General features: G+C 49.5%; 1 protein-coding gene across 9 annotated transcripts in view; it reads right to left on the bottom strand.

The window, feature by feature from the left end:
• The window catches only part of FRMD4A (FERM domain containing 4A), a 611772-nt gene that overhangs the window by 34881 nt on the left and 551605 nt on the right, over nt 1-25286 (bottom strand). For all 9 annotated transcript variants that reach the window (XM_040451376.1, XM_040451380.1, XM_040451378.1 and 6 more), the window contains 3 exons: nt 24449-24587; nt 18025-18166; nt 715-848 (listed from right to left, as the gene is read on the bottom strand). In XM_040451376.1, coding sequence (XP_040307310.1) covers nt 715-848; nt 18025-18166; nt 24449-24587 — 415 coding nt within the window. The remainder of the gene's footprint in view (nt 1-714; nt 849-18024; nt 18167-24448; nt 24588-25286) is intronic.

Below are 25286 nucleotides of genomic sequence, written 5' to 3'. Positions count from 1 at the left end.
CCCTCCCCGACTCGTGCTCTCTCTCTCTCAAAAATAAATAAATGTTAAACAAATACAGACAGTGGGGGGGTGGGGCACAGGGCCAAAATCCCAAGGAAACTCGAGCCTGGTGTATAGAGAGAGGCTTGAGGAAGCATTGCTTTCCGTACAATTTAAAAATCTCACCAGACTAAGACTTCATTTAAAGAAAAAGTGAAAGGAACACCAGATGATGAGTTTTAAAGGGGATCGTATATCAAGTGAAACCTTGGTTTCCTTGCTGAGCTCCACCGAGGTCTCTCAATAGGATTTCCCAAGATAAATGTGAAATATAATCAAGACAAACAAGCACCACCATGGCCATAAACTCAGGCACAAAAATTTTAGTTACATGGTGGCAAGCCAGTCTATCCATTGAGCGAGTATCACAGGAGGAGACGCCTTATCAACTACGGTGCACCGAGTACTTATACGGGACTGCCATTACGGTCATTTGGGTTCCAGTGGGGTCCCCTTTAGGATTCGGGCAGAGCCACTTTAATTGCTGTCCTAGTGGTTCATTAAGGCCCACTCCTGTTCGTCACAGAGCACTGGCGGGGCTGTGAGTGTCCCCCATCTGTGGTCCAGGAGAGGTCCCGCCTCCCTCTTATGCTGTCCGTGTGACCCCCAGCTTTGCCTTCTCTAACTAGGTGAGGACAGAGGAGGACACACACGCACAAAACGTGAACTGCTTACAGCTTCTCGAAGGCAGAGCTTTTTCAGTTCCTCCAGCCGCTGGCGGAGAGTTTCTTCCAGAGCTTCCTGCCTGGACTTCAAGGCGGCCAGCATGTCTTTCTTGGCCGACTGAGAGCTATCGGATTCCTGAGAACCTGTCAATAAACAGTGGGGTTAGTAGAGCAGCGGAAGGGGGAGACACATCTGGACCGCGGAGAACCTCCCTGGAGCCCATACTGGGGAGGTGGGTCTCGCCCAGGAATCATGGGAGGGGGACATAAAACAGGTGTTGCCGAGTCCCAGGTGCGAGGAGCCAATTCTTGGCCCTCAGTGGAGTTTACAGCTGCCCAGAGGACTGGCAGGGAAATTTACACCCCTGAAAAAGAAGTTTCTCTTTCTTGATTATCTCAAGATATGTGGTATATACCTGTCTTAATTCACTAGTGTGTTCTGATAGCCTTTACACAGTGAAGTGGGAAGTTCAGTCCAAGCCAGTCATTTGAATGCACACCTTTAATTTCCTTTTTTCCCTTTAAAAAGTTCAAAGAGGTTGCATGTTTCTCATAAAAAACTTGAAAATCGAGACATGTACAAAAGTAGTCTGTAAGTAAGTCCCCCAGAGATAACCACCGTTACACTTTTTTCTTTTGACCTTTTTATCTCAGTGCATAGATTATAGGAATAAAATTTGATTTTCATTATATATTTTTTAATGTAATACTGGATCACGAGCACAATCCCTCCTGACGAAAGTTATACGTATTTTACCACGCAGGGTGGAAGTATCTGCGTGACGATTCAAGCAGCAGACAGCTGGATATGAAATCTTGGTGGAAGGCAAACTGTGAACCAAACTCGAAAGGAAAATAAGCTAGAATGCCAACCGGAGGAATGTAGGTTGGACCAAAAAAACACTTTCCGGGCCACAGTCTTTGCATTCTGAAGCGGGTTTCCAGCAGTAAAGCTATTCTGCATTTCTACCTTGGTGGGTTCCAACAAGGTCCACCGACGCCCTGGGAATGGAGAAGCTCATAATTACTTTGCTTCTCATGCCCACAGAGACGGACAGGTGTTATCAGGTATGCGCTCCAGGGGCTTGGATGACGATGCCATTTGCGAGAGCATCAAACAACGCCGAATACCTAGGGGTAAGTCTAGTGAAAGATGTATGAGATCTCTACAGTGAAACTCTACCCTGCGGAGGAACAATGAAGAGGTCTACCATGGTCATGGATTGGAAGCCTGATGTAAAGATGTCAGTGCTCCAGGAATTAAACAAGACAATCTTTGCAATCCCAGTAAAAGTTCCAGCGGGATTTTTCTGGGGAGAGGTGGGTAGGGATTGTATTTCCATATGGAACATTTTGGGATAATTCAGCGATCAGATGACAGATGTGAGAACAATGCAACTGAAATCGCTAGACTCAACTGTTCTCTTCCAAGGGTAAAGAAAGCATCTCAGAATCCTAAGTCTAGAAAGGTCTTTCATGCCTTTGTGTCACAAAGCTCTGCTATACTCACATCATCCCTCTAAATACACTATTCTATACTTTCTTACTTAGTCTTTCAGCAAGAAACCCCATTTTTACCCCCTCAGTTACCCCTCAGTTACCATGCAGGTAGATTCCTATAACCCTAATACTCAAAAAGTCTTATGGCTAAGTACATTTTGACTCCAACTTGGGCTTTTTACTTTTCTCCCCCACCCCATCTTAGCTTGAAATAGAGACGATCTCTCACGGCAGGAATGTACCACCTTTATGCCTCCACAGTAGCTAATAAATATGAGCTGGAACAAACACACACATAAATGTCATCAGCCATAAACTTGGATGCTATAATTAAAGTGCAGTTCAGCCTGGTCAAGAGAACTCGTACCTGTGAGCACCTAGAAGTTATAGAGCCTGCCTTCCAAATTTTCAGTAATTTTTGCAGCTCTTCCCCAGGTTTTGTCATGCTCAGTTGCAGGACTCCAAGTTCAATCGGAAACCCAGACAAAGAGCCTTGACTCTTACTAAGGCTCCCATTTCCTCGTGGTTGTCGGACATTAAGCTGTTACACTCACGCAACACATCGCTGGGACAATACCACAGTCTCCCCTTCTGATACGGCTCAGGTTTTCTTACCTCTGTAGGTCAATTACCCTGCGCTCGTCAGTACTCAGCTACCTCTAGGGTACACCCACCCAAGGAAGCACAGCTCAGTCGTCCGGCATCTTAATCTGGTTCTCGTGGCGACAGTCACCAATCAAAATGGAAGACACAGGGACACCTAATGGGCTTCCCTCTGCTCCATCATCTAAAGCTTAGTAACGATGTGAAGCAAAGGTTGGGAAGAAGTCAGACTTCAGATTTAAAAAAAAAAAAACAGGCCTGGGGCGCCTGGGTGGCTCAGCCGGTTAAGCGTCCGACTTCAGCTCAGGTCATGATCTCACGGTTCATGGGTTTGAGCCCCGCGTCGGGCTCTGTGCTGACCGCTCTGAGCCTGGAGCCTGCTTCAGATTCTGTGTCTCCCTCTCTCTCTGCCCCTCCCCGGCTCACGCTCTGTCTCTGTCTCTCGAGAATAAATAAATGTAAAAAATAAATTAAAAAAACAGGCCTGGGGAAACCTGGACCCAATTACATTAAAGGATTTCTAGCTCCAGTGAAAAATTCATGTTTTCCCTTTCACCCCTGCCTAACCCCTCGATAGGAAACGATGATGTATTAAGTCTGAGGATTCAGTGTGTCCAAGGATGGCAGAAATCACAGGAACGTTGGACTCTGGGAGACAAAGTACAACATGTTTGGATGATCTGGTCTCTCAGCTTTGGTGCTGAATTACAGGGCTCATTAGCGCCACTTAAATTATTATTATTTATTATAATTAGTCCAAATACCAAACCCACATAAGACAGAGTGGATGGCTCAAGAGGCCCTTATCTTTATCTGAAACCACCAACACTGGCTGGCTCTGTTTCCTGCCTTTTTTCTGAAAATTGCCTTATGAGGACTATACCAAGTAAAAGTTTTACAAAGTAACTGAGCTGGCCCTGAACTGGCCATGCAGATTTTTTTTTTTTAGCGGTAACTGGATGGTGAGTAGACAGTAAAACAGATCTGGCTTTGATGGGCTCTAAACCACGCATAAGTTGTGCGACCTTGGGCAAATGACCCGCCCTCCTTAATCTGTTGCAAAGACTAAACGAGACCATGCACATACAGCACTTATCACTGTGCCTGGAAAAGGTAAGTCCTCAAGATCTCGGGTAGATTTCACAGGAGTGAAACACACAGTAGAACTAGAAAGAAAGAGACCATTGAAACTACCTCCTCCTTCTTGCTCAAGAAAAGACCTCACTCTGCAATTCAGCATACAAAGGCAGTATTTTCAAACTGTTTCTTGAGCCCCTGAGTCTGCAAATTATGCTTCTGGAGCCACTGCACATGGGGGTGGGAACAAGGTCAAGGAGATTCCGGGGTTCAAGGGCCCCACTCCAGGCTCCTTGGGCCAGGGAGTTCTGTATTTATCTGTTTTATGCATTTGGAAAGAGGCTCCAGGGCATGTTTCTTTAAAGGAAACCCTTGGGGAAGGGTTCTGAGCCTGTGGGGCTGTTACCCGGAACCAGGCAAACATGGCCACCACAAGATGAAGTGGCCAAGTGCCCAGCGGCAAGGGTACCCAAGTAACAGTACCACAGAGGGAAACTCAGGGGCATCAGGGGAAGGAGCCCCAGGTCTCTGTGATGCCGAGAGGCTTCTTACCCCCTCCACAGGTGCCCTTGGGCATTCCCTGTCACGGGGGACACATACGAGGGAGGCCAGCAAGAGAGCCTCGAGTGGGTTGGGATTCACGGATTCACTCTTACTCTCCTCAAGTGACAGAGAATGACTCTGGAAGAAAGGAAGAAATTCAATCAGGGAAGGGCCTCGGGAGGTCAACGGGAGTCTTACAACAGAAAGGTTCATGAATAAAGAATGATTCTAGATGGAGAAATCATTGACCTGATGAAAGATACAGGAAGTTCTCTGTTGCTATGATTTACCCATTGCTGGTTATCTGAACACCTATACGCCTTTGCAAATGGATCACTCTGAGGTTGCTAGTTTCGCCTTTTGGAAGCTATAGAGAAGTAAAGCTGCTATCTTTCAGAAGAGCAGTGATGGACAAGGAAGGACCTGGGCTTCCATCACGTGTCTGCTATGAAATGGTGTCAGACCTCGGGGTCACTAACTTCTTGGAGCCATCATGTCCCCATCCAGAAGATGACCAACTAACCAACCTCCAAGATGGCTCCAAACACGGGGAATTTATTACTTAACAAACAGCTTACTTAAGTACCTCCCTCTTGTCTCCTTCAGTCCTTTCCTCAATTGTCACAAAAGTAACCTTACACACAGTGTCAACCTCCCTCCTCTTGACCAGCCCCACCTCCGGATAAGACAAACACTAGGCCAACTCTGGTCCCACGCTCAGTTACTGGAAGGGAACGTCTAATTATCAACCAGCGCTGAAAGGGCCGGGTTACCTCTCCATCTTATCGACAGACCAAAGCACACGTGTATAAGTTTGGATGCTAAAAAAGCAGTTACTCTGAGCCATCTTTGGGATCAGTGAAGTAGGAGGGTGGTTGGAACCATCCGAGAAGAGCAAGGTTTCAAACTTTATGGGTTGACAAAACAGTAGCCAAGTGCTACTTGGAAAGGGCTGTCCACACACATGATGAATCCGTACGGGAGCAAAAAAGAAAGCGGCGGTGATGGGAGTGTGTTTTGAAAGAGACAAGTAATTCGTTAACACCCGGTTGTCCAAAGTTTGAAGTAGCACCACGCTTCTGGAAGGGGTGAGGTGAATATTCTTCAGAACACACACCCAGAAGACAGAAGTAGAAGACGACGCAAGTCTACAAACCAGTGGGTGAGTCAGCAGATCTGGGCTTGTGTCCCAGCTCTGCGACGCACTAGCCGCCGGGCCTTGGCAACGTGACACAAGGCCTCTCAGCCTCCGATTCCTCCCCTGAGATACAGGAACGGAAAGGGGACCTTCTTCACAAGTTGGGGGGAACCAATGAGAGAATGCCTCAGACATGCTGAGAGAGCTTAGAACACAACAGATGCTACATGAGCATTAGTTTTTGTACTCAACAGTGTTTCTGGCCTTCATGGGGAGTTGGCACGCCAATTGTACAAGAGGAAGGCTAGTTAGCGGGTAGGCAAGAGGCGGGCAAGGCTGGTGGGAGGCAGGTACTACCACTGCCCTGTCCATCAGGACACTGGGGGGGGGGGGGGGGGTGAGGGGTGGGGAGGGAACCAGGGAGGGAGTGGCTTTTCACAGACTCCTGACAGAAGTTTCCCCTGTGCTACAGTTCACACAACCCTCACCAAAACATCAACCCCGTTTTCGCAGAAGAGGTCACTAGGACGTAGGGAGGCAGGGCTGGGATTCCAGCTGGGAGGCTCTGTTTGGTCCTCCTCACGCCCGGAAGGAAACGGTAGGGGAGCAGGAACTTTCTTTCTTGGTCACTGCTGGGCTGCTGCAGTAGGAGAACCGTGTGGTGCGCAATCATATCTGCCTTTCACCCCTAGACTCTTTTCCGCATCCCGCGTGGATTAAAACGCAGGCCGCAGGAAGGGGGAGAAGGAGCCGAGGGGTTCTTCGGGTGAGCCACTGAAGAACAAGCATCGGTGAGCAAGGCGGGGGTGGTGGTGGAGGAGACAGGTGATTCGACGTCACCTGAGGCCCGACCCTCAGAGAGTATGGGGTGGGGTGGGTGGTGAAAAGCTGCCTATAAGGAAGAGGCCAGAGATCAGCAAGGCCACCTGAAGGATAGAGGGAACAGCATACGGGAGGGAGCCCTCACCTCAGGGCCAACTAGGTAATCCACCCAGGAAGCTCTCACCTCCAGTCTAATCAGCTGAAATGCTCTCTGTGCTCCACTGCCAGCCAATCAGATCAGCGCCCCAGGGAGCCTTCCTGGTTACTGCTGTCAACTGTATGTTTGCAGGAGACTAGACTGAAAACACAATCTTTCGGGTTGGGCTATTTATTATTTTTTATTTTATTTTGTTTTGTTTTTTACGTTTGTTTACTTTTGATAGAGACAGAGCATAAGTGGGGGAGGGGCAGAGAGAGAAGGAGACCCAGAATCCAAAGCAGGCTCCAGGCTCCGAGCTGTCAGCCCAGAGCCCGACGTGGCACTCGAACTCCAAAACCGCGAGATCATGACCTGAGCCCAAGCCGGACGCTTAACCGACTGAGCCACCCAGGCACCCCCCCTTGGCTCTTTACTATTCTGTTTCAACCTGAATCCAAAGAATTTTGATAGAAACAGGTCACTAATAATTTAGGGATTAATTTAGGTGGGGGAAGAGGGAAACCCCGGACCTCACAGAGGACCATTCCTATCCATCCAGCCACAGCCAGAGAACCTGCCTGATGCGTTCAAGGCCAGAAAGTCGCTTTTGGTGCCTATCTGGGAATCTTCTGAGGGCGTTACTGATACCATGGGACCAGCGCCGCAGATGTTCCCGGCAGAGATGTGGTAAAAACCTGTCCCACGGCTCTGGAGGAACAGCCTCCCTCACTTTCTTACTTTCCAGCCGGGGGACACCTCACCCGGTGGGCAGCCAGTTGCCTGGGGCAGGATGTGGGGGTGGGGAACACCAGCTCCCCTCCAGCCGGCAAACACATGCACGGATATCCTCGTTCAGCTGCGATGGAGAATTTGCTCCAATCTTTCCAAAGACCCTGGGCCGCTCGGCACCGGATGTGAGTAACCATCCCCTGAAGAACACATTGTCAGGAACTGTGGCTCATCTCTTTTTTACACAGATGGGATCCTGACTAAGAGCCCCCTGATCTTGGGAGACAGAAGGGGTGCTTTCCTCTTTGAAAAGCGGGGAAATTTGAAACAGTCCCCCCAGGAAGAAAGAAATCTGTTATCCTAAAAGGAAGGGAAGGAAAGGACAATCTGTCTTGTTTCAGTCTTCAAGGAGAAAGAAAATGAAGAAGTGTATTCCCAGCCGATCTGTTAAAAGCTGCAAGGCAAAGTTTTGGCTGACACCTCGGGAACAAATATGAGGGAGAGGTCTCAACTCTTCCTCGTGACGAACAGACAGGCATTTTCCTTATGAGTCCTCAGTTAGGAGCTCCTGACACAAAAGATGTCCTGAGAGGCCATGGGAAATGCTGTCACACTGCGGATTTTTCGGGTTAAACGTGTGATCTCTGGAGACCATCTCCAAGAATTAAAGGGGGTTTTTAATGTGAAAAACATATGCCTGGACAACTTCTCATCGGGCTCAGCAATTATAGTCCACCTGAACGAGTAGTGGAATGGAAGCACCTGGGTGGCGGGTAGGGATCTCTGTGACAGTTTTACTGTGTGGCCATTTCACTGCTCAGGGGCACTTTCGACAATGGGTGGAGAGGACAAATATAATGGGGGGGGGGGGGCTGAATAGCTGACTATAAAAATTAGCAGCAGTATCTAATAAAAATATTGAGTTCGATATCCATTTCAAACTACTGTTTATGGGTAACTCACATGGTTCCCCCTTTCTCTTATATTGTGAAATGAGGGGCTTGATCTTTCCAGCTCCCAGACTCTAATTCCGCGGCGGCATCGAAAGCGCTGGGCTGAATGGGAACACAGCGATGCCTATGAGGGACCACAGGGGTATTTATTTTCCAGTGTTTAAAATTTCTTTTTTTTTTTTTTAATTTTTTTTTCAACGTTTATTTATTTTTGGGACAGAGAGAGACAGAGCATTAACGGGGGAGGGGCAGAGAGAGAGGGAGACACAGAATCGGAAACAGGCTCCAGACTCTGAGCCATCAGCCCAGAGCCTGACGCGGGGCTCGAACTCACGGACCGCGAGATCGTGACCTGGCTGAAGTCGGACGCCTAACCGACTGCGCCACCCAGGCGCCCCCCAGTGTTTAAAATTTCAGCGCTGGACAGGAGCTTGCTTAGGTTATACGTGGTTACTCTGCTCGGGTTCTCTTTACTCTTTACTATTCTTTTGGTACTAATAACCAAGGGCAGAAAGAGATCACTGTAAATGACTTACTCAGGCTCTTTTCCCCTAACAGGCGGGCAGAAAGGGACCACCGGTCTCCCTCCTTTCTCAGCTTTGACTCCGGCCCATCCCACTCAAGCAAAGCCCAGACACAGCCATCCCACAGGACAGGTGTCACCCCTCACTGGTTGCCCGGTCCGGCGTGAGCACACCCTGGCAGAACCCCAGCCCTCTGGCAGGGCCTGTGTGGCTGTGCCCGCCTGCAGAGCACGGAGGTTATGGCCCAAATTAAAGCCCCTGGAATCCTCCAAAAGGAGGCAGGGAGCTGCTACCAGAGAACTTTAAGAGGCTGGAGAGAGACACAGGGAGGAGACAGAGTGAGCAAGAAAGAAAGGAACACAAACAAGAAAAAAAAAAAAAAACCCCACACAAACCAAAAGACAATGTGATTTGTACCGGCGCGAGGCAATGTGTGTTGACCTGAATACAGCCGTGACCGTAAAGCTGGCTGACGCCTATCAGATCAGCTCTCTGTAGGGAGAGATGTCAGATAGCTGGCATCCTCATTGTTACATTAGTTATTAATAAACTTCCTGACAATGGAAGGAAGTGCCAGCACTCAGAGAATGAGAATGTGAGAACGGGTGAGTAATGCCTGTGGACGGATCCCAGGCAAAGCGAGGGCCCCGCGCTTCGCACATGTTTTCCCCCAGAACGGCGAGTGTCAGAGCTGGGGCATGATCGCAGGCGGCAGGGTTTGCCCCGGTGCTGTTTGTTTAAACCAAAGATCCCTCACCACATGCTTCGCAATCCTGCTGATCACAACGACAAAGAGGACTCAACTGCCAACTCATTAATCACCCAGCCCGGCTCCTATTTATAGACACAGCACATCCTTTTGTTTTGTAGCAAACCGCGCGGCTTATGGCCCCTGGATTTTCAGTCAAGAAGCCAGTGCCAGTCTCCTTGTTTCATCTCAGAGGGGACACACAGTACGATCTTTTTGTCCGGGTGGTTAATGAGACAAGCCACGTGGGCCTGCAGAACACAAGGTATTTCCCAAGCAAGCTGTGCACCATTTTCTTTAAAAAGGCTGAGAGTCGCCCGAGCGGCTCTGTCAGTTAAGCATCTGACTTCCGATCAGGTCATGATCTCACGGTTCATGAGTTCAAGCCCCACATTAGGCTCTGTGCTGACAGCTCAGAACCTGGAGCCTGTCTGGGATGCTGTGTCTCCCTCTCTCTCTCTGCCCCTCCCCCACTCACACTCTGTCCCTCTCAAAAATAAATATTAAAAAAAAACACTTTTTGTAAAGGCCGAGAGCACGGGGTGCCTGGGTGGCTCAACTGGTTGAACGTCTGACTTCATCTCAGGACATGAGCTCACGGTTTGTGAGTTCGAGGCCCATGTTGGGATCTGTGGTGACAGCTCAGAGCCTGGAACCTGCTTCGGATTCTGCGTCTCCTTCTCACTCTGCCCCTCCCCCACCTTGTGCACAGCATACCCTCTCTCTTTCTCTCTCAAAAAAAAAAAAAAAAAAGGTTGAGGGCAAAACCAGGTCTCCCTTAGCGCCTACATGCCCCGCTGACATCAGAATTGTTCTGTTCTGGCAAGTCGTCCCAACAATGCTTAGGACAAGCCTACGCGCTCTCCCACTTTGGACGAGCTATGGAAAGGCTGTGCGTGTTCAGCTACCAGGACAAGTACAGCTGTTGTTCTCTTTGTTTTTTGTTTGGTTATTACATGTTCTGTCCCTCTCCAATCTTTTCTGAGATACCAAGAAATGGGGGAAGGGAAGAGAGGAACAAACCCCTTCGAAGTCCCGCAAAAAAGATGCCAGGCACTTTTTTTTTTTTTTGAACTCTGAAAACATCATAACCGAGCGGTTTGAATTCACAGTTGTCCTCTGTAACTCTGTCTGAGCCTCTGCAAACGAGTTACCTGAAGCACCAATGAGCAAAAGCAATGGAGGAGAGGTGTTGGCGAATCTGGAGGGAACCCGCAGGCTCCCCCAGGACGGAGAGAAGAGTGCCCACAGCAGTCAGGCAGGGGGTTTACGCAGCGTCCAGCCACGCACGGCGTGTGATGAGGCCAAGATGGCACCCGGCTCGTGGAGGGCAGGGGGAGCGGGTCTGTCGGCCTGGCTTGGCAGCCTGAGCTGCCTCGACATCCCTTCTTGCAGGGGGACTCTGCGAAGACCTCACCATCTCTCAGCTGATGTATTCTGGGGACAAGGGTCCTCACATCCTTTTTGAGCCTGGTCCCCAGGGCCTTTCTGTAAATGAATTTGGGATATGGGTTCTATAACCTTCCTACAGTGTGAACTGCATTTGGTGTCCTAACACGTATATTCCTTTTATTCCAACACAGGTCTTGCCTCCTGGGCTTGGATGGTTCACTACCTCTAAGGGTCTCTCCTGGGGACAGGGGCCTATAGATCTTATGTGAGAGAGTCCTATGTATCATCACTGAAGAATTTGGGGTGGGGGGCTTAGCACTAAGCCTTAATAAATCATTTCAACTAGGTGGACCTTTTTTTTTTTTTTAATGCTAGCCCTGTAGCTCAGGGCATTAGCAAATGTAGACTTCCAACTTCTTTAATAAATAGCAACGACACGGCTTTGTTTCTTTAGCAACTCATACCTCAGATGCCAAGTACTGGACGTCAGTAATTTTAAAGGTATTTACATGCCTTTAAATAGGAAAACAGCTTCAAAGTTACTAACAGCTTGGAAATATTTTCTCTGTTAACATCAATAAACAGTATGAAACACTTTGAGGAGAGGGGCTCTAGCTTTCTAAGTGTTGTGCATTGCACCAAGCAAGGTTTGGGAGCTAAAGAAAGAGCTCATCCCACAACAATATTACAGTGTTACAAGGGTCAGCTACACCACAATTTGGGCATAGATAAGAGTGAAACAGTGGATAGAAGACAGCAAGGATGAACAGTATTTGACAAATTTAATCTTTCAAGGTCTGAGGCCAGTAGATAAAAGTGATACAGTACATTCCGAAGGAGAGTATCAGTGGCGGGTATGTGACAGTTCTAGGCAAGGCCCAAGAAACCATGAGCTCCAGGAACACAGATGATCCTAGGGGCGCCTGGATGGCTCAGTCGGTTAAACATCTGACTTCGGCACAGGTCACGATCTCGAAGTTCATGGGTTTGAGCCCCGTGTCAGGCTCTGTGCTGACAGCTCAGAGCCTGGAGCCTGCTTCGGATTCTGCGTCTCCCCTGCTCTCTGCCCCTCCCCCGCTCACGTGCGGTCTCCCCAAAATGAATAAACATTAAAAAACTTTTTAAAAAAGGAACATAGATGATTCTTAAAATGGACCACGTGCAAGATTTTTACTACTGTTTTTCAGATTTTAATTTCAATAATCCTATACCACGGACATCGGTTTTGGCAATGATTTTTTGGATCTAATGCCAAAGTCAAAGGTACCCGAAGTAAAAATGAACAAGGGGGATTACAGCAAACTAAAAAGCTTTTGCACAGTAAAGGAAACCATCAACACAACAAAAAGTCAACCTCCTGAATGGGGGAAGATACTTGCAAGTCATATAACTGATAAGGGGTTAATATCCAAAATACATAAAGAACTCCTACAACTCACCAGCAAAGAACCCACACAACCCAATTCACAAATGGGCAGAGGATCCGAACAGGCATTTTCCCAAAGACATGCAAATGGCCGACAAACACGTGAAAAGATACTCAACGTCACTCGTCGCCAGGGAACACAAAGCAAAACCACAGTGAGATACCACCTCACACCTGTCACAACGGCCAGAGTCAAAAAGACAAGAAACAACCGGTGTTGGCAACTGTGGAAAAAAAGGAACTCTCGTGCACTGTTGGTGGCAATGCCAACGGGTGCAGTCACTGCAGGGAACAGTATGGAGGTTCTTCCAAAATTTAAAAATAGAGCTACCATATGATCTGGTAATCCCAGTACTGGGTATTTATCTGGAGAGAATGAAAACACTAACTCAAAAAGATAGACCTATCCCTACATCCACGGCAGCGTTATTTACAACAAAATATGGCAACAACCCGTCCATGAAGGGATCAAGAAGATGTGGCATATCCGTACAATGGAATATTATTCAGCCTTAAAAAACGAAATCTCACCTTTTTGGGATAACCCAGATGGACCTTGAGGGCACTGAGTTAGGCGGAGTATGTCAGAGAAACAAGTATCGTATAATCTCACTTATATGTGGAACTTAAAAAAAAAAACAACAACACAAAAAACCCAGAACTGAATCTCATAGATACAGAGAGCAGATTGGTGGTTGACAGAGGCTGGGGTTCAGAAGGTACGTGTTTCTAGTTATAAGTCATGGAAATGTAATGTTACAAACATTTTTTTTTTGAATCGTGTTTGGAGTACCTACTGGATGTCAGGCCCTGAGCTAGAAGTAGAAAAAAGGATTTTCAAATGAGGACTCAGTTCTCAAAATGTTTTTAAGGATTATTTATTAGTGCCCCCCCCCCCCACTTTTTTTTTTTAAAGCAGGAGGCAACAGGTGAAGGAGGGAAACTAATTGATCAAATGGGATATTTTCTAAATGAGAAGTAGAATGTAGTGTCTGGCAAGTGTAATAAAAAGAGTGTTTATAAAGTCAGGGCTGTCCTACAGGAGCAAGGCCCCATCCATCTGGGGGAACACATTTCTAAGGAGTTCTCGAGAAACAGGCAAGAGGTCACTGAAGGACAAAAAGAAACTAGTGGGAAACTAGCCAGCCGGGAGTTTTTGGAAGACAAAGAGACAGCAGGCGGGAATCCAAGTCGGGGAGGGGCAGAGACAGAATCCCAAGCAGGCTCTGCACTGCCCGTGCAGAGCCTGACCCGGGGCTCGAACCCATGAACCATGAGATCATGACCTGAGTTGAGACCAAGACTCAGATACTTAGCCGACTGAGCCACCCAGGCGCCCCCCGGCTGTGGAGTTTTTTAAGCCAAGGGCTGGACGCCCTCACTGTGGGTGACGGGAAACACCCCCTTCCAGGTGGGGCTGCCGAGGGCTGGTCTCAGCTGAGGGCATCTGTTCTCGCACAAGACAGAGGGGCAGCGATCAGCACCCCCAGGGGGAAATGATGACCAGATCTGTGGACACCAGAAATTCCCTTTGTTAACTCATGGCCTATATTCTTTCCTTTCTGGAGTCTCTCCCTCCACTGTCTTCTTAAGTCACGGGAGGGAGGTGTCCCCACGGACCCTCAGCCTCAGCACGACATCAAGCACACTTCTTCAGGCTCCAGCTGGCAGGGCTGGGCAGAGTTTGATGCGCTGCCTGATCTGGTCCTGGGGCACGGCTCATACCTCCCGGCCTCATCCTCCCCCTCGCACAGTGGTGTGGCAGAGGGCGGGCAGGGAAAGGGCAGGGGAGTCAGTGCCCACGAACGGAGTCCCTCTGCAAGTGGGGAGGGCGAGGTCTTTGTGTCAGGAGCTCCCAAGGAGACTCCCTGACAGGAAGCTATCACACGTTTGAAAGTCACTTTTGTATCTTGGGGTAAAGATGCTTTATTTGCTACTGTACTATTTTGTTCTATTATGCTGGTGGCAGGGACACAGCTGAATTGCTTTCTCATCTGCAAAATCTGGATCTCATCTGCTGATGACGGAGTGATGTCAGTTCTACGTCAGGAGATTTGGGGCTCCCGGGCACAACCTGATCTGTGGCTGCGGTTACGTTACCGCCGTGGTGCCCCCACAGGCTCACAGATATGAGCGGCCAGAGAAGACGGCCCAAGACACAGGTCCGAAAGCGGGGATACCTGGGTTCTGTGTTCCAAAGCCACACCGTCACCTCAGGCTTCTATCTCTTCTTCAGCAGGAAGAGTGGCTCTCAACGTGTGGTCCCCAGACCAGCCGCATCGGCATCTCTTAGGGATTTGTTAAAAATACAAATTCTCAGGCTCACCCCCGACCTACAGAATCAGACACCCTGGGACTGGAGCTCAGCTATCTGTGTTTGAACTGCCCTCCACGTGGTTCTTTTTTTTTTTTTTTTTTCAACGTTTATTTATTTTTGGGACAGAGAGAGACAGAGCATGAACAGGGGAGGGGCAGAGAGAGAGGGAGACACAGAATCGGAAACAGGCTCCAGGCTCTGAGCCATCAGCCCAGAGCCCGACGCGGGGCTCGAACTCCCGGACCGCGAGATCGTGACCTGGCCGAAGTCGGATGCTCAACCGACTGCGCCACCCAGGCGCCCCCCTCCACGTGGTTCTGATGCGCATCGAAGTTTAAGAACTGAGCTGGAAGAATCCACTGTCCTTCTGGATTGAACCGTGCCAAATTCGCACAGTACCCGGCTTTCCAAATGGCTAAGAAACTACAGCAGGGATGCACACCTCACGAAGCCTGAGGGATGGGTGGGGCTCATCTGTGGCTGGATGAGGATGACCGTGGGCAGATAAATCCAGGCTCAAAGCAGAGACTCTGGATTTTACCAGGGGTTAGAAGGGTCTAGAGCACAAACACAGGGACTGACTATGGCTCTGCCCTTTGCCACTCAGCAGGGGATTGAGAGTGGCCATAATTTGAGATGTGGGTCTTAGGTTTTGTAGGACCTTCTCTTAGATACAAGACAGCAGCATTTTTTACAGCTTTCACTGTAAAGCTGAAGGCCTCAGAAATTATCGTCATTTGCCTCGCTGTACTGCTGAAAACATTTAGAAGAATCTGAGGCAGGGAGGGGTTTATGGTAAACCTATGGTGGCAGAAGTAGAGCCAGGCTTTGTGGGGCATGAAGCTTATATAATTTTAGTGGATTTACGGAAAAAAATGCAATTATTTACAACAGCCGAGATATGGAAGAACCTAGGTGCCCACTGATAGAGGACACTTAGGATTGATAAGATGGATAGAAAAGATGTGGGGTGTGTGTGTGTGTGTGTGTGTGTGTGTGTGTGTGTGTGTGTACATCACACAACATACACACACACAATGGAATATTACTCAGCCATAAAAAAGAATGAGATCTTGCCATTTACAACAACACGGATGGACCTGGGTATTATGGTAAGTCAAAGAAATCAGACAGAGAAAGACAAATACCGTATGATTTCACCTCTTCGTGGAATCTACCAAACAAATGAATAAACAAACAACAAGCAGAAATAGACTGAGGGGCGCCTGGGTGGCTCAGTCAGTTAAGCATCTGACTTCAGCTCAGGTCACGATCTCTTGTCTGTGAGTCTGAGCCCCTCGTCTGGCTCTGGGCTGACAGCTCAGAGCCTGGAGCCTGCTTCGGATTCTGTGTCTCCCTCTCTCTCTGCCCCTCCCCTGCTCATGCTCTGTCTCTCTCTCAAAAATAAATGAACATTACAAAAAAAAAGAAAGAAAGAAACAGACCCATTAATACAGAGAACTGGTGATTGTCAGAGGGGAGGGGGAAGGGCAAAATGGGAGAAGGAGGGTGGGAGACACAGGCTCCCAGGGATGGAATGAGTAAGTCACAGGGAAGAAAGGTACAGCTTAGAGAACACAGTCAGTGACACCTTAACAGAGCTGCATGGTGACAGCTGGTAGCTACACTTGAGGTGAGCTCAAGAGATGGTGAAATCGCCACGTTACATACCTGAAAATTAACATAACACTTACGTGGACTGCACTTCAAGATAAAAAAAAAAAAAACAAAGAATGCAAAACGTACTATGTTCACAAAACGACATGCCATGAGGACATGTGGCTGGGCCCTCCCAAACCCTCTGAAAGGCCTGGCCAGCGCGGGCCCCTGAGCTGAAGCTCCACCAGCCCCCCAGTAAATGGGCCTCTTGGTCCGGGAGGGGCACATCCTCCCCCTGGTCCTCCGGGTCGAGGCTCTGACTGGACTCTGCCGGCCTGGAGGCCGCCCAGACCCCTTCAGCTTTTTGCCCTTCTCCGTTTCCTCTTACTGCTGTTGTGTGCAGTCTTTAGACGGGGCTGTGGAAAGACCCTGGTGAACCAAGGAGTTGGTTCTTAGAAGGATATCGCTTTTCACGGCTCATTCTTATTTGTTTCTCTTTGAGACTATCTTCACTTCCAGTCTTTTACAACCCTGGAAGCACCAGGTGCAAAGACAAACAACGAAATAACGACAGGGGAAGGTAAAGGGGAACTGTGGCGAGGGGGAGAAGAATCTAGACAAAGCTGATGGAGGGAGGAGCCGAGATGTGGGCAGGCAGGATGCCTCTGTGAACCCATGAGCTCTGGCTGGCGTCCCCATCAGCAGGGTTCCGAGGAAGCAAGAGAAGCAGAGAAGTTATGGCTGAGTGTGACGGAGGGACAGCAGTACTGGGCACGGTGGTTGGGCAGGGGGCAGGCTCGGTAAACAGCATCAGTGGGGGTGGGCATCAAAGAGAGGGGGATGCACTAGAACAGAGGTGACACTAGGGACGCAATATTTACAGACAACTCCTAGAATGTTGGGGCAGGAAGAAATCTTAAAGGAAAAAAAAAAGGAAGAAAGAAAGAAAAAATGACTCTGGAAGATGAGGGAGGGGAAAGACTTGTTGCTTTCCTCGAGGCTCCAAGGCAAGAGTACACTGTCCCCAAGAACAATCAGGCTTTGATCCTGTGGCCTGGGGAGTGACCTGCATTCAGCGTCTCCGAACAATGACCCCCTCCCTCCCGCTTCCTGCGCTCAGCAAACCTCCGCCTCTTCCTGTCCCCGCGGCCAACGGCGTCCCTACTCTGGCCATCAGCCGGTCCGAATTCACACGCAGAGCCAGTCTGTCCCTCTCGCATCCAATGAGAAAATGACTTGCCCAGGGCTCTTAGAAACACACTTGGAATCAGACCCTGGGACTCCCAGTTGCAAAAGGTGCTCGACACTATGTGGCATTCTGTGACAGCAAGACTCTCCGAAGGCCTGGAGTTTCTGGCATTCCAGAGTCCTGAGGAGTTCGCCTGAGAGCAGGGCGGAGGGTCGCTCAGCACCACCAGCCTGCCTTCAGCCCCCCTCCTTGGTAGAATTCTCCTTTAAGGGCACACAAGCACGCCCCTCCCCATCCTTGGACTTGACACTCCTGACCGTCGGCCATCGGCATTCAGAAGGCTCTGGAGGGTGCCCAAGAGGCTTCTGCGGCCGACGGTCCTTCCCACGCTGCCTGGTTCTGCTGCTTCGGATCTCCCCCCACCCTCTGGCACTCTGGGCGGTTTTCTCAGATTCCCGTTTGGCTCAAAACCTCGGTCTCACAACCGGAGCCAGCTCCCGGTGAGCCTGCCAAGCTGCCTCCTCCGCGGCTGCCACTGGCCGGCCTTGCCCGGAGCCTCGCTGGGCTGGGCGCAGCGCTTGGGTGAGCCTCCTCCACGCTCCCCAAGAGGCCCTGCCGTACCTGATGACAGGAGGCTCCCGCTGCTGCCGCTGATGATCTTCCCTTTGCTCCCCATGTTGGCCAGCTTGGAGGTCTTCAGTGTGCCGGTCTCGGTCAGGTCGATGGCGATCTCGCTCAGGCTGCGCGCGGCATGGATTTTAGACTAGAATGGAAAAGACAACCGGGCTGTGAAGAGGCGTTCACCTCTGGTGGAGAACGGCTACCGCTCGCCAGCTTGGGGTCCCGAAAGGTAGCACAGGGACTCGTTTCCTGGCTTCCAGCATTCTTAACGTTTGTGTTCCTCGGCCCCATCCCCAACCACTGACGCTCCCCGCATGAGGTGGCTCTAGAGAGGACATGAGGGATGACGTTTCCCAAGCTCTGTTTTCCACGGGCTGTGCCGTGCAGTGCCTAGTGCAGGGGCTTTGATGCCACACAGACCCAGTCAGACTCCTGTGCGGGGAACGTTCCTTAATCTCACCAAACCTCTTTATTCCCAGTTTATACAATGGGACGAACACCTCCCGCCTTTGCAGGTTCTGTTAGGGGCAAAGGACAGCAGGCACGTGAAGGCTGCCTGAGGCCGTGCCCTGGAACCCAGCTCTCGATAAAAGAGTACTGACTTCATTCTGTGTTTATTTAAAAAAAAAAATTCCTTTTTACATTTATTTTTGAGAAAAAGAGTGAGACAAAGCGTGAGCAGGGGAGGGGCAGAGAGAGAGGGAGACACAGAATCGGAAGCAGGCTCCGGGCTGTCAGCCCAGAGCCCGACGCGGGGCTCGAACTCACGAACCACGAGATACCTAACTCTCCTCTCCAAAGTCTAGATTTTAGTTAACGCTCCACTCCACTGTGCTTATTAATTGGCCCGACTTGGCTGAACGTAACAGGTTGGAATAATTAGAAGAGAAGTCTGTAATCATAATTACATTCCTAAAAGTAACTGTTTTTCATTTAAACTGCCTTTTTTAGCTACTGCCTGCGGTCAGTGAAAATGGGGTGTGCGTTTTCTACACGTGTTTGATCTTTTTTTTTTCCTTCTTCAGGAAATAAGTTGTTGTGATAGTACGTCAGGCAATATGCTTTACTCACAGCACGAGCCTAACAAAAACAGTATCAATGCTGGGAGAACCCATACGTGTGCTGAGGTTTCTTTCCACGGCCGTCGGCTACAGCACATAAGCCGATGGTTTTCGAACTCAGTTTGGAACTTGGTTTTTCGGTCACTTAACGCGCATTTGCCCAACCACCCCCTCCGTGTGAGACCAAGTCTGTCCCCCAACAGGAGAAGCCAGCAGAGGCAGATGTGGGGGCCGTGGAGGGGTCGGTACACATCATCCATTCTTCCTTATTGACCTTCTCTACCCGAGTCCCCTGCGCTGTCCAGCAAAGGCTATCACCCTGTGCCTTCGCCCTTCCTCTGGCCTCCATACTGATGCGGACGCTGACGTCCGTGCCTTCCGAGAGCTGAGCGCTTTCCTCTTGTTAGAAGAGGAGAGTCTGAGGGACCAAGGAAACGCAGGAGTCTTGCTGTTTGCCAGCTATGAAGCATCATCCCATCGGTCCTTCCTTGACTGAGGTCTCCTTTCTGACCTCAACTCTTGTCCCCGCATTCAGAACCAGGCCACCTCCCTCAGGTCAGGGCCTCCTTGCTGATGACCCAATCGCGGCCACCAGGACCCCGCAGTGCTCCGGCTTGCAGCAGAAGCAGGAAGCACCTTTCACTTCACATGGACAAGGCAGGCATGTCCACAGGGTGTATTTGGTTGAGCTTTACCCTCTGAGCAAGCCGAGGAAGCACACCCATCACCGTCTTTAGCAGCCCTCTCCACGAACGCCCACGCTTTAATAAAAAGAGCTGAGGACGCTTGCAGTTATGTAATGACTCACGGAGACGCGGACCAACTCAGCGTGATGCGAAGGGGCCCAGAGTCTCAAGTCAGAAAGATCTGGACTGGAATCTTGGCCCTGGCCAGGTAACCATTGTTTGACCATGATCTTCAACCTGGCTGAGGCTCAGATCCCTGTTTATAAAATGAAGCCCTTAAAACCCATGTGGTGGAGTTGTGATAAGGACTCAATTAGATAATATACATAAAGGCCACTGGAATGGAAATAGGAATGGGATACAAATCATGACCTGGAGGCAATTTGCTAAGTGAGGGGAGATTGATGGCTCAACCTGGGATTTGGGGGATCTCATTAGCCACATGCCAGACCTATCCCCACCCACTTCCAATCCTGCCACTGATCAGTGTCAGAGGCAAAAACCAAAATATGGAAAAGGGAGCAACAGATATCCTCTCCCAAGGGAGATCAGATTCTTAGAAGCTTTAGGAAATTATTGGCTTCTCTCTGAATGGAAATATCACAATGACTAAACAGACCCAGTGGAGAGAGCACACACTAAGAGGAATGAGTACGGATTGGGAGATTGTATTCTGGCAAAGTCAAGTCTTTGGGACATCCCAGAAGAGCCTCCAAAATTCTGGACATCCTACTTTGGGGGCCTTGCCCCACCAAGTTTTATTACTGATATCCCACGAGCAAGGTTTAATGGTCCCCTACCAAGCTTTCACCCTGCTTTTGATCTAGATGGAATGAAGAACAGAGGACAGATTAGAAAAAAAACAAAACTCTTGGGGCACCTGGGTGGCTCAGTCGGTTAAGCATCCGACTTCGGCTCAGGTCATGATCTCGCGGTCCGTGAGTTCGAGCCCCGCGTGGGGCTCTGTGCTGACCGCTCAGAGCCTGGAGCCTGTTTCAGATTCTGTGTCTCCCTGTCTCTCTGACCCTCCCCTGTTCATGCTGTCTCTCCCTGTCTCAAAAATAAATAAATGTTGGGGCGCCTGGGTGGCTCGGTTGGTTAAGCGTCCGACTTCGGTTCGGGTCATGATCTCAAGGTCTGTGAGTTCAAGCCCCGCGTCAGGCTCTGTGCTGGCCACTCAGAGCCTGGAGCCTGTTTCGGATTCTGTGTCTCCCTCTCTCTCTGCTCCTCCCCTGTTCACACTCTGTCTCTCTCTGTCTCAAAAAAAAAAAAATAAACGTTAAAAAAAATATTTTTTTAAATAAATGTTAAAAAAAAAAGAAAAAAAAAACAGAAAAAAAAAAAAAAACCCAAAACCCAACGACTGAGGGGGAGGAACCATGTGCGGACTAGAGGGCAACTTGACGAGTCCCTGCTTGGAGTTCAGAGGCATAGGGTCTGATGTTTATGCTCCACAATCTGAACTTTCAAGTATCTTCCTCTGATATCTACAAGACAGTCCTCAGCTCTGGGCTTCAGAGGTTGCCAGGATCCAGAAAGGACAACATTCCTCATCTTGGGGGTCGGCACACAGAAGTTACCAGGTGTGGCTGGTCCCTGTACAGCCTCTCACTCTGAATGAGCCATACGAAACCAAGCAACATGGGCTCTTTCTGCTCCGTCTCTGGAGATAGAGGGAGCATGTGTGTGTGTGCAGGTGCGAGGGATGGTCTTACATGATTTGCACAAGGATCCTGAAAGAAGAAAATACCAGCACCAGGGAAGAACCGGAGACTTCTTGGCCACCCTCCCCTGCTGACTCAAACCACTAGACCACGCTTGTCTCCGGGGCTGATAAGCATCACTTGGGAGGCCTGGGCTTTGCAGAAGCACTTCGGAGAAAGGATTGGCTGGCCTGGCCCGACTCACTAGGGTGTGAAGCAATGGCCAGTGTGCCAGCCAACACGGGCTGCTCAGAAATATTTGGAAACTCATCCCAGGCGTGTCAGCCGTCACTCACCAGAGATCGTTCTGCCCACCGGAGACGCATCACATCACCCTTGTACAGAGAATGGCATTCCAGAAATGAAAGGTGGTGTAATTCCGGAGGGGAATTTTATCATCTCTGATTTAATCTGGGAAACTTTTAGAGAATTTAACCTTTACACAAGTGTTGGCCAGGGGATACTGTGTTGGATTAACGATGATAATGATAAAAATACCCATCTCCAAAAGCGGTTTCACACACATTGTGTCATGGGGCCAATCAATAATTTCCGTGAGTAATTTCCTTCCTTGTTCTCTCATCGGGGAGGCAAAGCAGGTACAGTGAGACACTTGCCTAGGGTCAGAGATCTGGAAATGGAGTCCCTGGACCTCCTTGTGGAGTTTATTCCTCACCTGCCACTGTGGGTTGAGGACTTGGTTCCTACGAGAAACGGGAGGGCTCTGGAGCATCTGTGAGGAAGCAGAGCTGACTGGGGGGAAAGTTCTCCCGCTCCCGGGCCAACGTGTACTTCCTTCCGTCCCCCTGGGGTCACTGAGATGGACAGCTGAAACTCCCCTATTGCGTGGGCACCTGGTTTGGCCTTTTAAAGGATACTTGCTGCTAATAAATGAACTTTGAGACTAACTTTTTCCAGTTTACTTGTTGCTTCAGAGGGCTGACCTGTTAGCCTGGCAAAGAAGGCTTCTCCAACTGCAGAGGAAGACCATCTTTGACAGGGGGGATGAAGAACCCTAAGAACCAGCCTCTTGGGGCACCTCACGGCGGGGGGTTCAGTTGTTTAAGCGTATGACTCTTGATTTCAGCTCAGGTCATGATCTCTCCATTCGGGGGATCGAGCCCCGTGCTGGGCTCTGTACTGACTGTGCAGAGCCTGCTTGGGATTCTCTCTCTGCCCCGTCCCTGCTCAGGTGTGCACTCCCTCTCTCTCAAAATAAACAAACATTAAAAAAAAGAAAAAAGAAAAAAAAAAAAAAAAAAGAACCTGCTTCTTGAGTTACTCAAGAGACCCTCAATGCAAAAAACCAGCACAGGGTAGAACAGCTCAAACAGCTAATGTACTAACCTCAGGGGGAAATACACTTTGTCTTTTCTCCTTTCAAAATTGTGCTACTGGTGTGTGGGGGGGGTCTGCCCCCAAGAGGCATCAGTGGTGGGGTTCAGGAGGGTTGCCAAGGTCTCCACCCCTCACCACCCATTCCCGAACAACGCAGAGGATGGAATCAATGTTTTAAGGTTCTGACCTCTAACTCTTGCAACCAGAGGGCATAATGTGGACACCCACCCACTGTCTCAAGCTAAAGCATGAGTCAAAATGCTTTGGCCCGGTTTCTTTTGATCTAATTGGGCTTCAAATCCCTGTGCCAATGTCCATCATCACCAGGAAAGCTGTGGAATGCTCCCATTATGCCTAACAACAACAAAAAACACTCTACTCTGTGCCCATCCACCCCAGAAAATGACCAAAAAAGGGGTCAGGAAGACTTCGCAGAGGAGAAAAATGTGTTATGAAGGACAAAGTGACAGCCTGGCAGGAAGGGCCCTGATTTGAAACTGATTTATGAGCTGAGAGATTGTTTCCTTTTCTCCTATTTTCTTACTATCTTTCTCCTCCCTCCCGCTTGGCCCCAGGTCTCTCCGGCTACTCCTCCGCCCACGCCAGGGAAAGAACAACGCCACCCAGACAGGAAGTAAGACAGAAGAGGAAGCCGTCAGGATCCAAGAGGGCTCCGATCTGCTGAATCTTGGGCCCAGTAAGGCCAGAGTCCGGCCACCTCCACACCCACGGAGGACCCACATGATGGGACAAAACGTCCCAGGGGCCAAGGCTGGATCTCCCTCGATAGTTCTGCATCGCCTCTGCCAAGCCAGCAGGATTCTGGAAAGGGGCAAGACCCGTCTAGATGGGGCTCTTGACCAGAGGGCTAATGAAGGAGAATGGCTTGTGGAGGGAAGGCAAGGCAGCATGGCAGGCAGAGGCAGTAGAGGAAGAGGGGGCCGAGTGTTGATAGAAGCTGTGTGTGAACCAAGGAGATGTCACTCTCCCACCCGCCAGAAAATGCACCTGTGTGTCCGCACTGGGGCTGGGTCAAACCTCCCTCGGAGGATGGCTGTTTACCAAGGCCTGAGGCTCTAGGTCTACTTTAGGGAAATGGCTGGGTGGGTTTTTTTTTTTTTTTTTTTTTTTTTTTTAAAGGAACTGGCAGTTGGAAAAGCCTGGAGGGTTTTCACAGCAATTATCCTAAACAGTTAGATGGTGTCTATTAATTGCAAACGGGTTGCTTTTTTTTTTTTTTCCTCTCTCTCTCAAAAAGGAAACAATATGCCACTGTTGAAACACCATAAAGGGCTTGACAGCTCGTTCCTAGGAGAGGTTTCTGAAGTTCGAAAGCACGCTTGGAATTCCTCAAAAGGGCCCTACCTGGCTGCAGTAAAGGGCCAGAGCCCCTGACCACGGCACGGGACGTACCCTCTGGAAGAGCCTGTCTCCTTCCTCCCTCCTGTAACTCTGCAAGGCAGGTCTGTACCTGTGCACCTCTCGGGGTGGGGGACACGGTGCCGCCCCCACCCGTCTAATTCCTGAGCCCTAAATTAGGAGACCCAGACTCAGGCCCTAGTGCAACCCTCAGGCAAGCTTCCCTCTTGGTAGAAAGGTCTGGTCTTTGCAAAGTGCCTCCCAGTCCCTGACTTACCTTACTCTGCTTTCTGTCCAGATAGAACTGGTGCTGGCTAATGGCCATAGCCCAGATGGACTTGATCAATGCTGGACATGCGTACCATGTATGTACCGCGATGCCACTGTGTCCAAATGTCCTCCTGGTCACTGAAGCCCTGTGACAGCAAGAATCAGAAGGTTCAGGCATGTTTATGATGAGGGACTCCGCTGATCCATTGACAGCTTTTACCAAGAACCCCGTGGGAACTAAATGCCCTGGCATAAAGGGGACATATGAACACACATGCCAGCATGTACACACACACACACACACACACACACACACACACACACACACTTAGGAAACTAGATAGCAAAGTCCAGCTTTTCAATGTAATCAAAATTGTATATATATAAGGTGTACAACAGGATTTGATATACACAGTGAAATGATTCCTACGGTCAAGCTAATGATCATTCTTCACATAGTTGTGTCACAAGAGCACTGGAGATCTACTCTTAGCTCACGTCCATTATTCAGTGCACATCATTAACTACAGTCCTTGTGCTCTACCTTCGATCTGTAGGCTTATTCGTCCTACCCAACTGCAGCTTTGTACCTCTGACCAACACTCCCTACTTCCTCTCTTCCTTGGCCCAGGTAACCACCCTTCTAGTCTATGCTTCCACTTTTTTTTTTTTTTTAATGTTTATTCGTGTTTGAGAGAGAGAGCATGAGCAGGGGTAAAGCAGAGAAGAGAGAGGACAGAGGATCTGAAGCGGGCTCTGCATGGACAGCAGCGAGCCTGACACGGGGCTCGAACTCATGAACCGTGAGATCAGGACCTGAGCTCAAGTGGGACATTCAACCCACT

This window comes from Herpailurus yagouaroundi, unplaced genomic scaffold (assembly GCF_014898765.1).
Source record: "Herpailurus yagouaroundi ecotype Mexico unplaced genomic scaffold, PumYag 203, whole genome shotgun sequence".
NCBI lineage: Eukaryota > Metazoa > Chordata > Mammalia > Carnivora > Felidae > Herpailurus > Herpailurus yagouaroundi.
The sequence above is the reverse complement of the archived record's forward strand: the minus strand, read 5'-3'. Positions and strand labels throughout refer to the sequence as shown.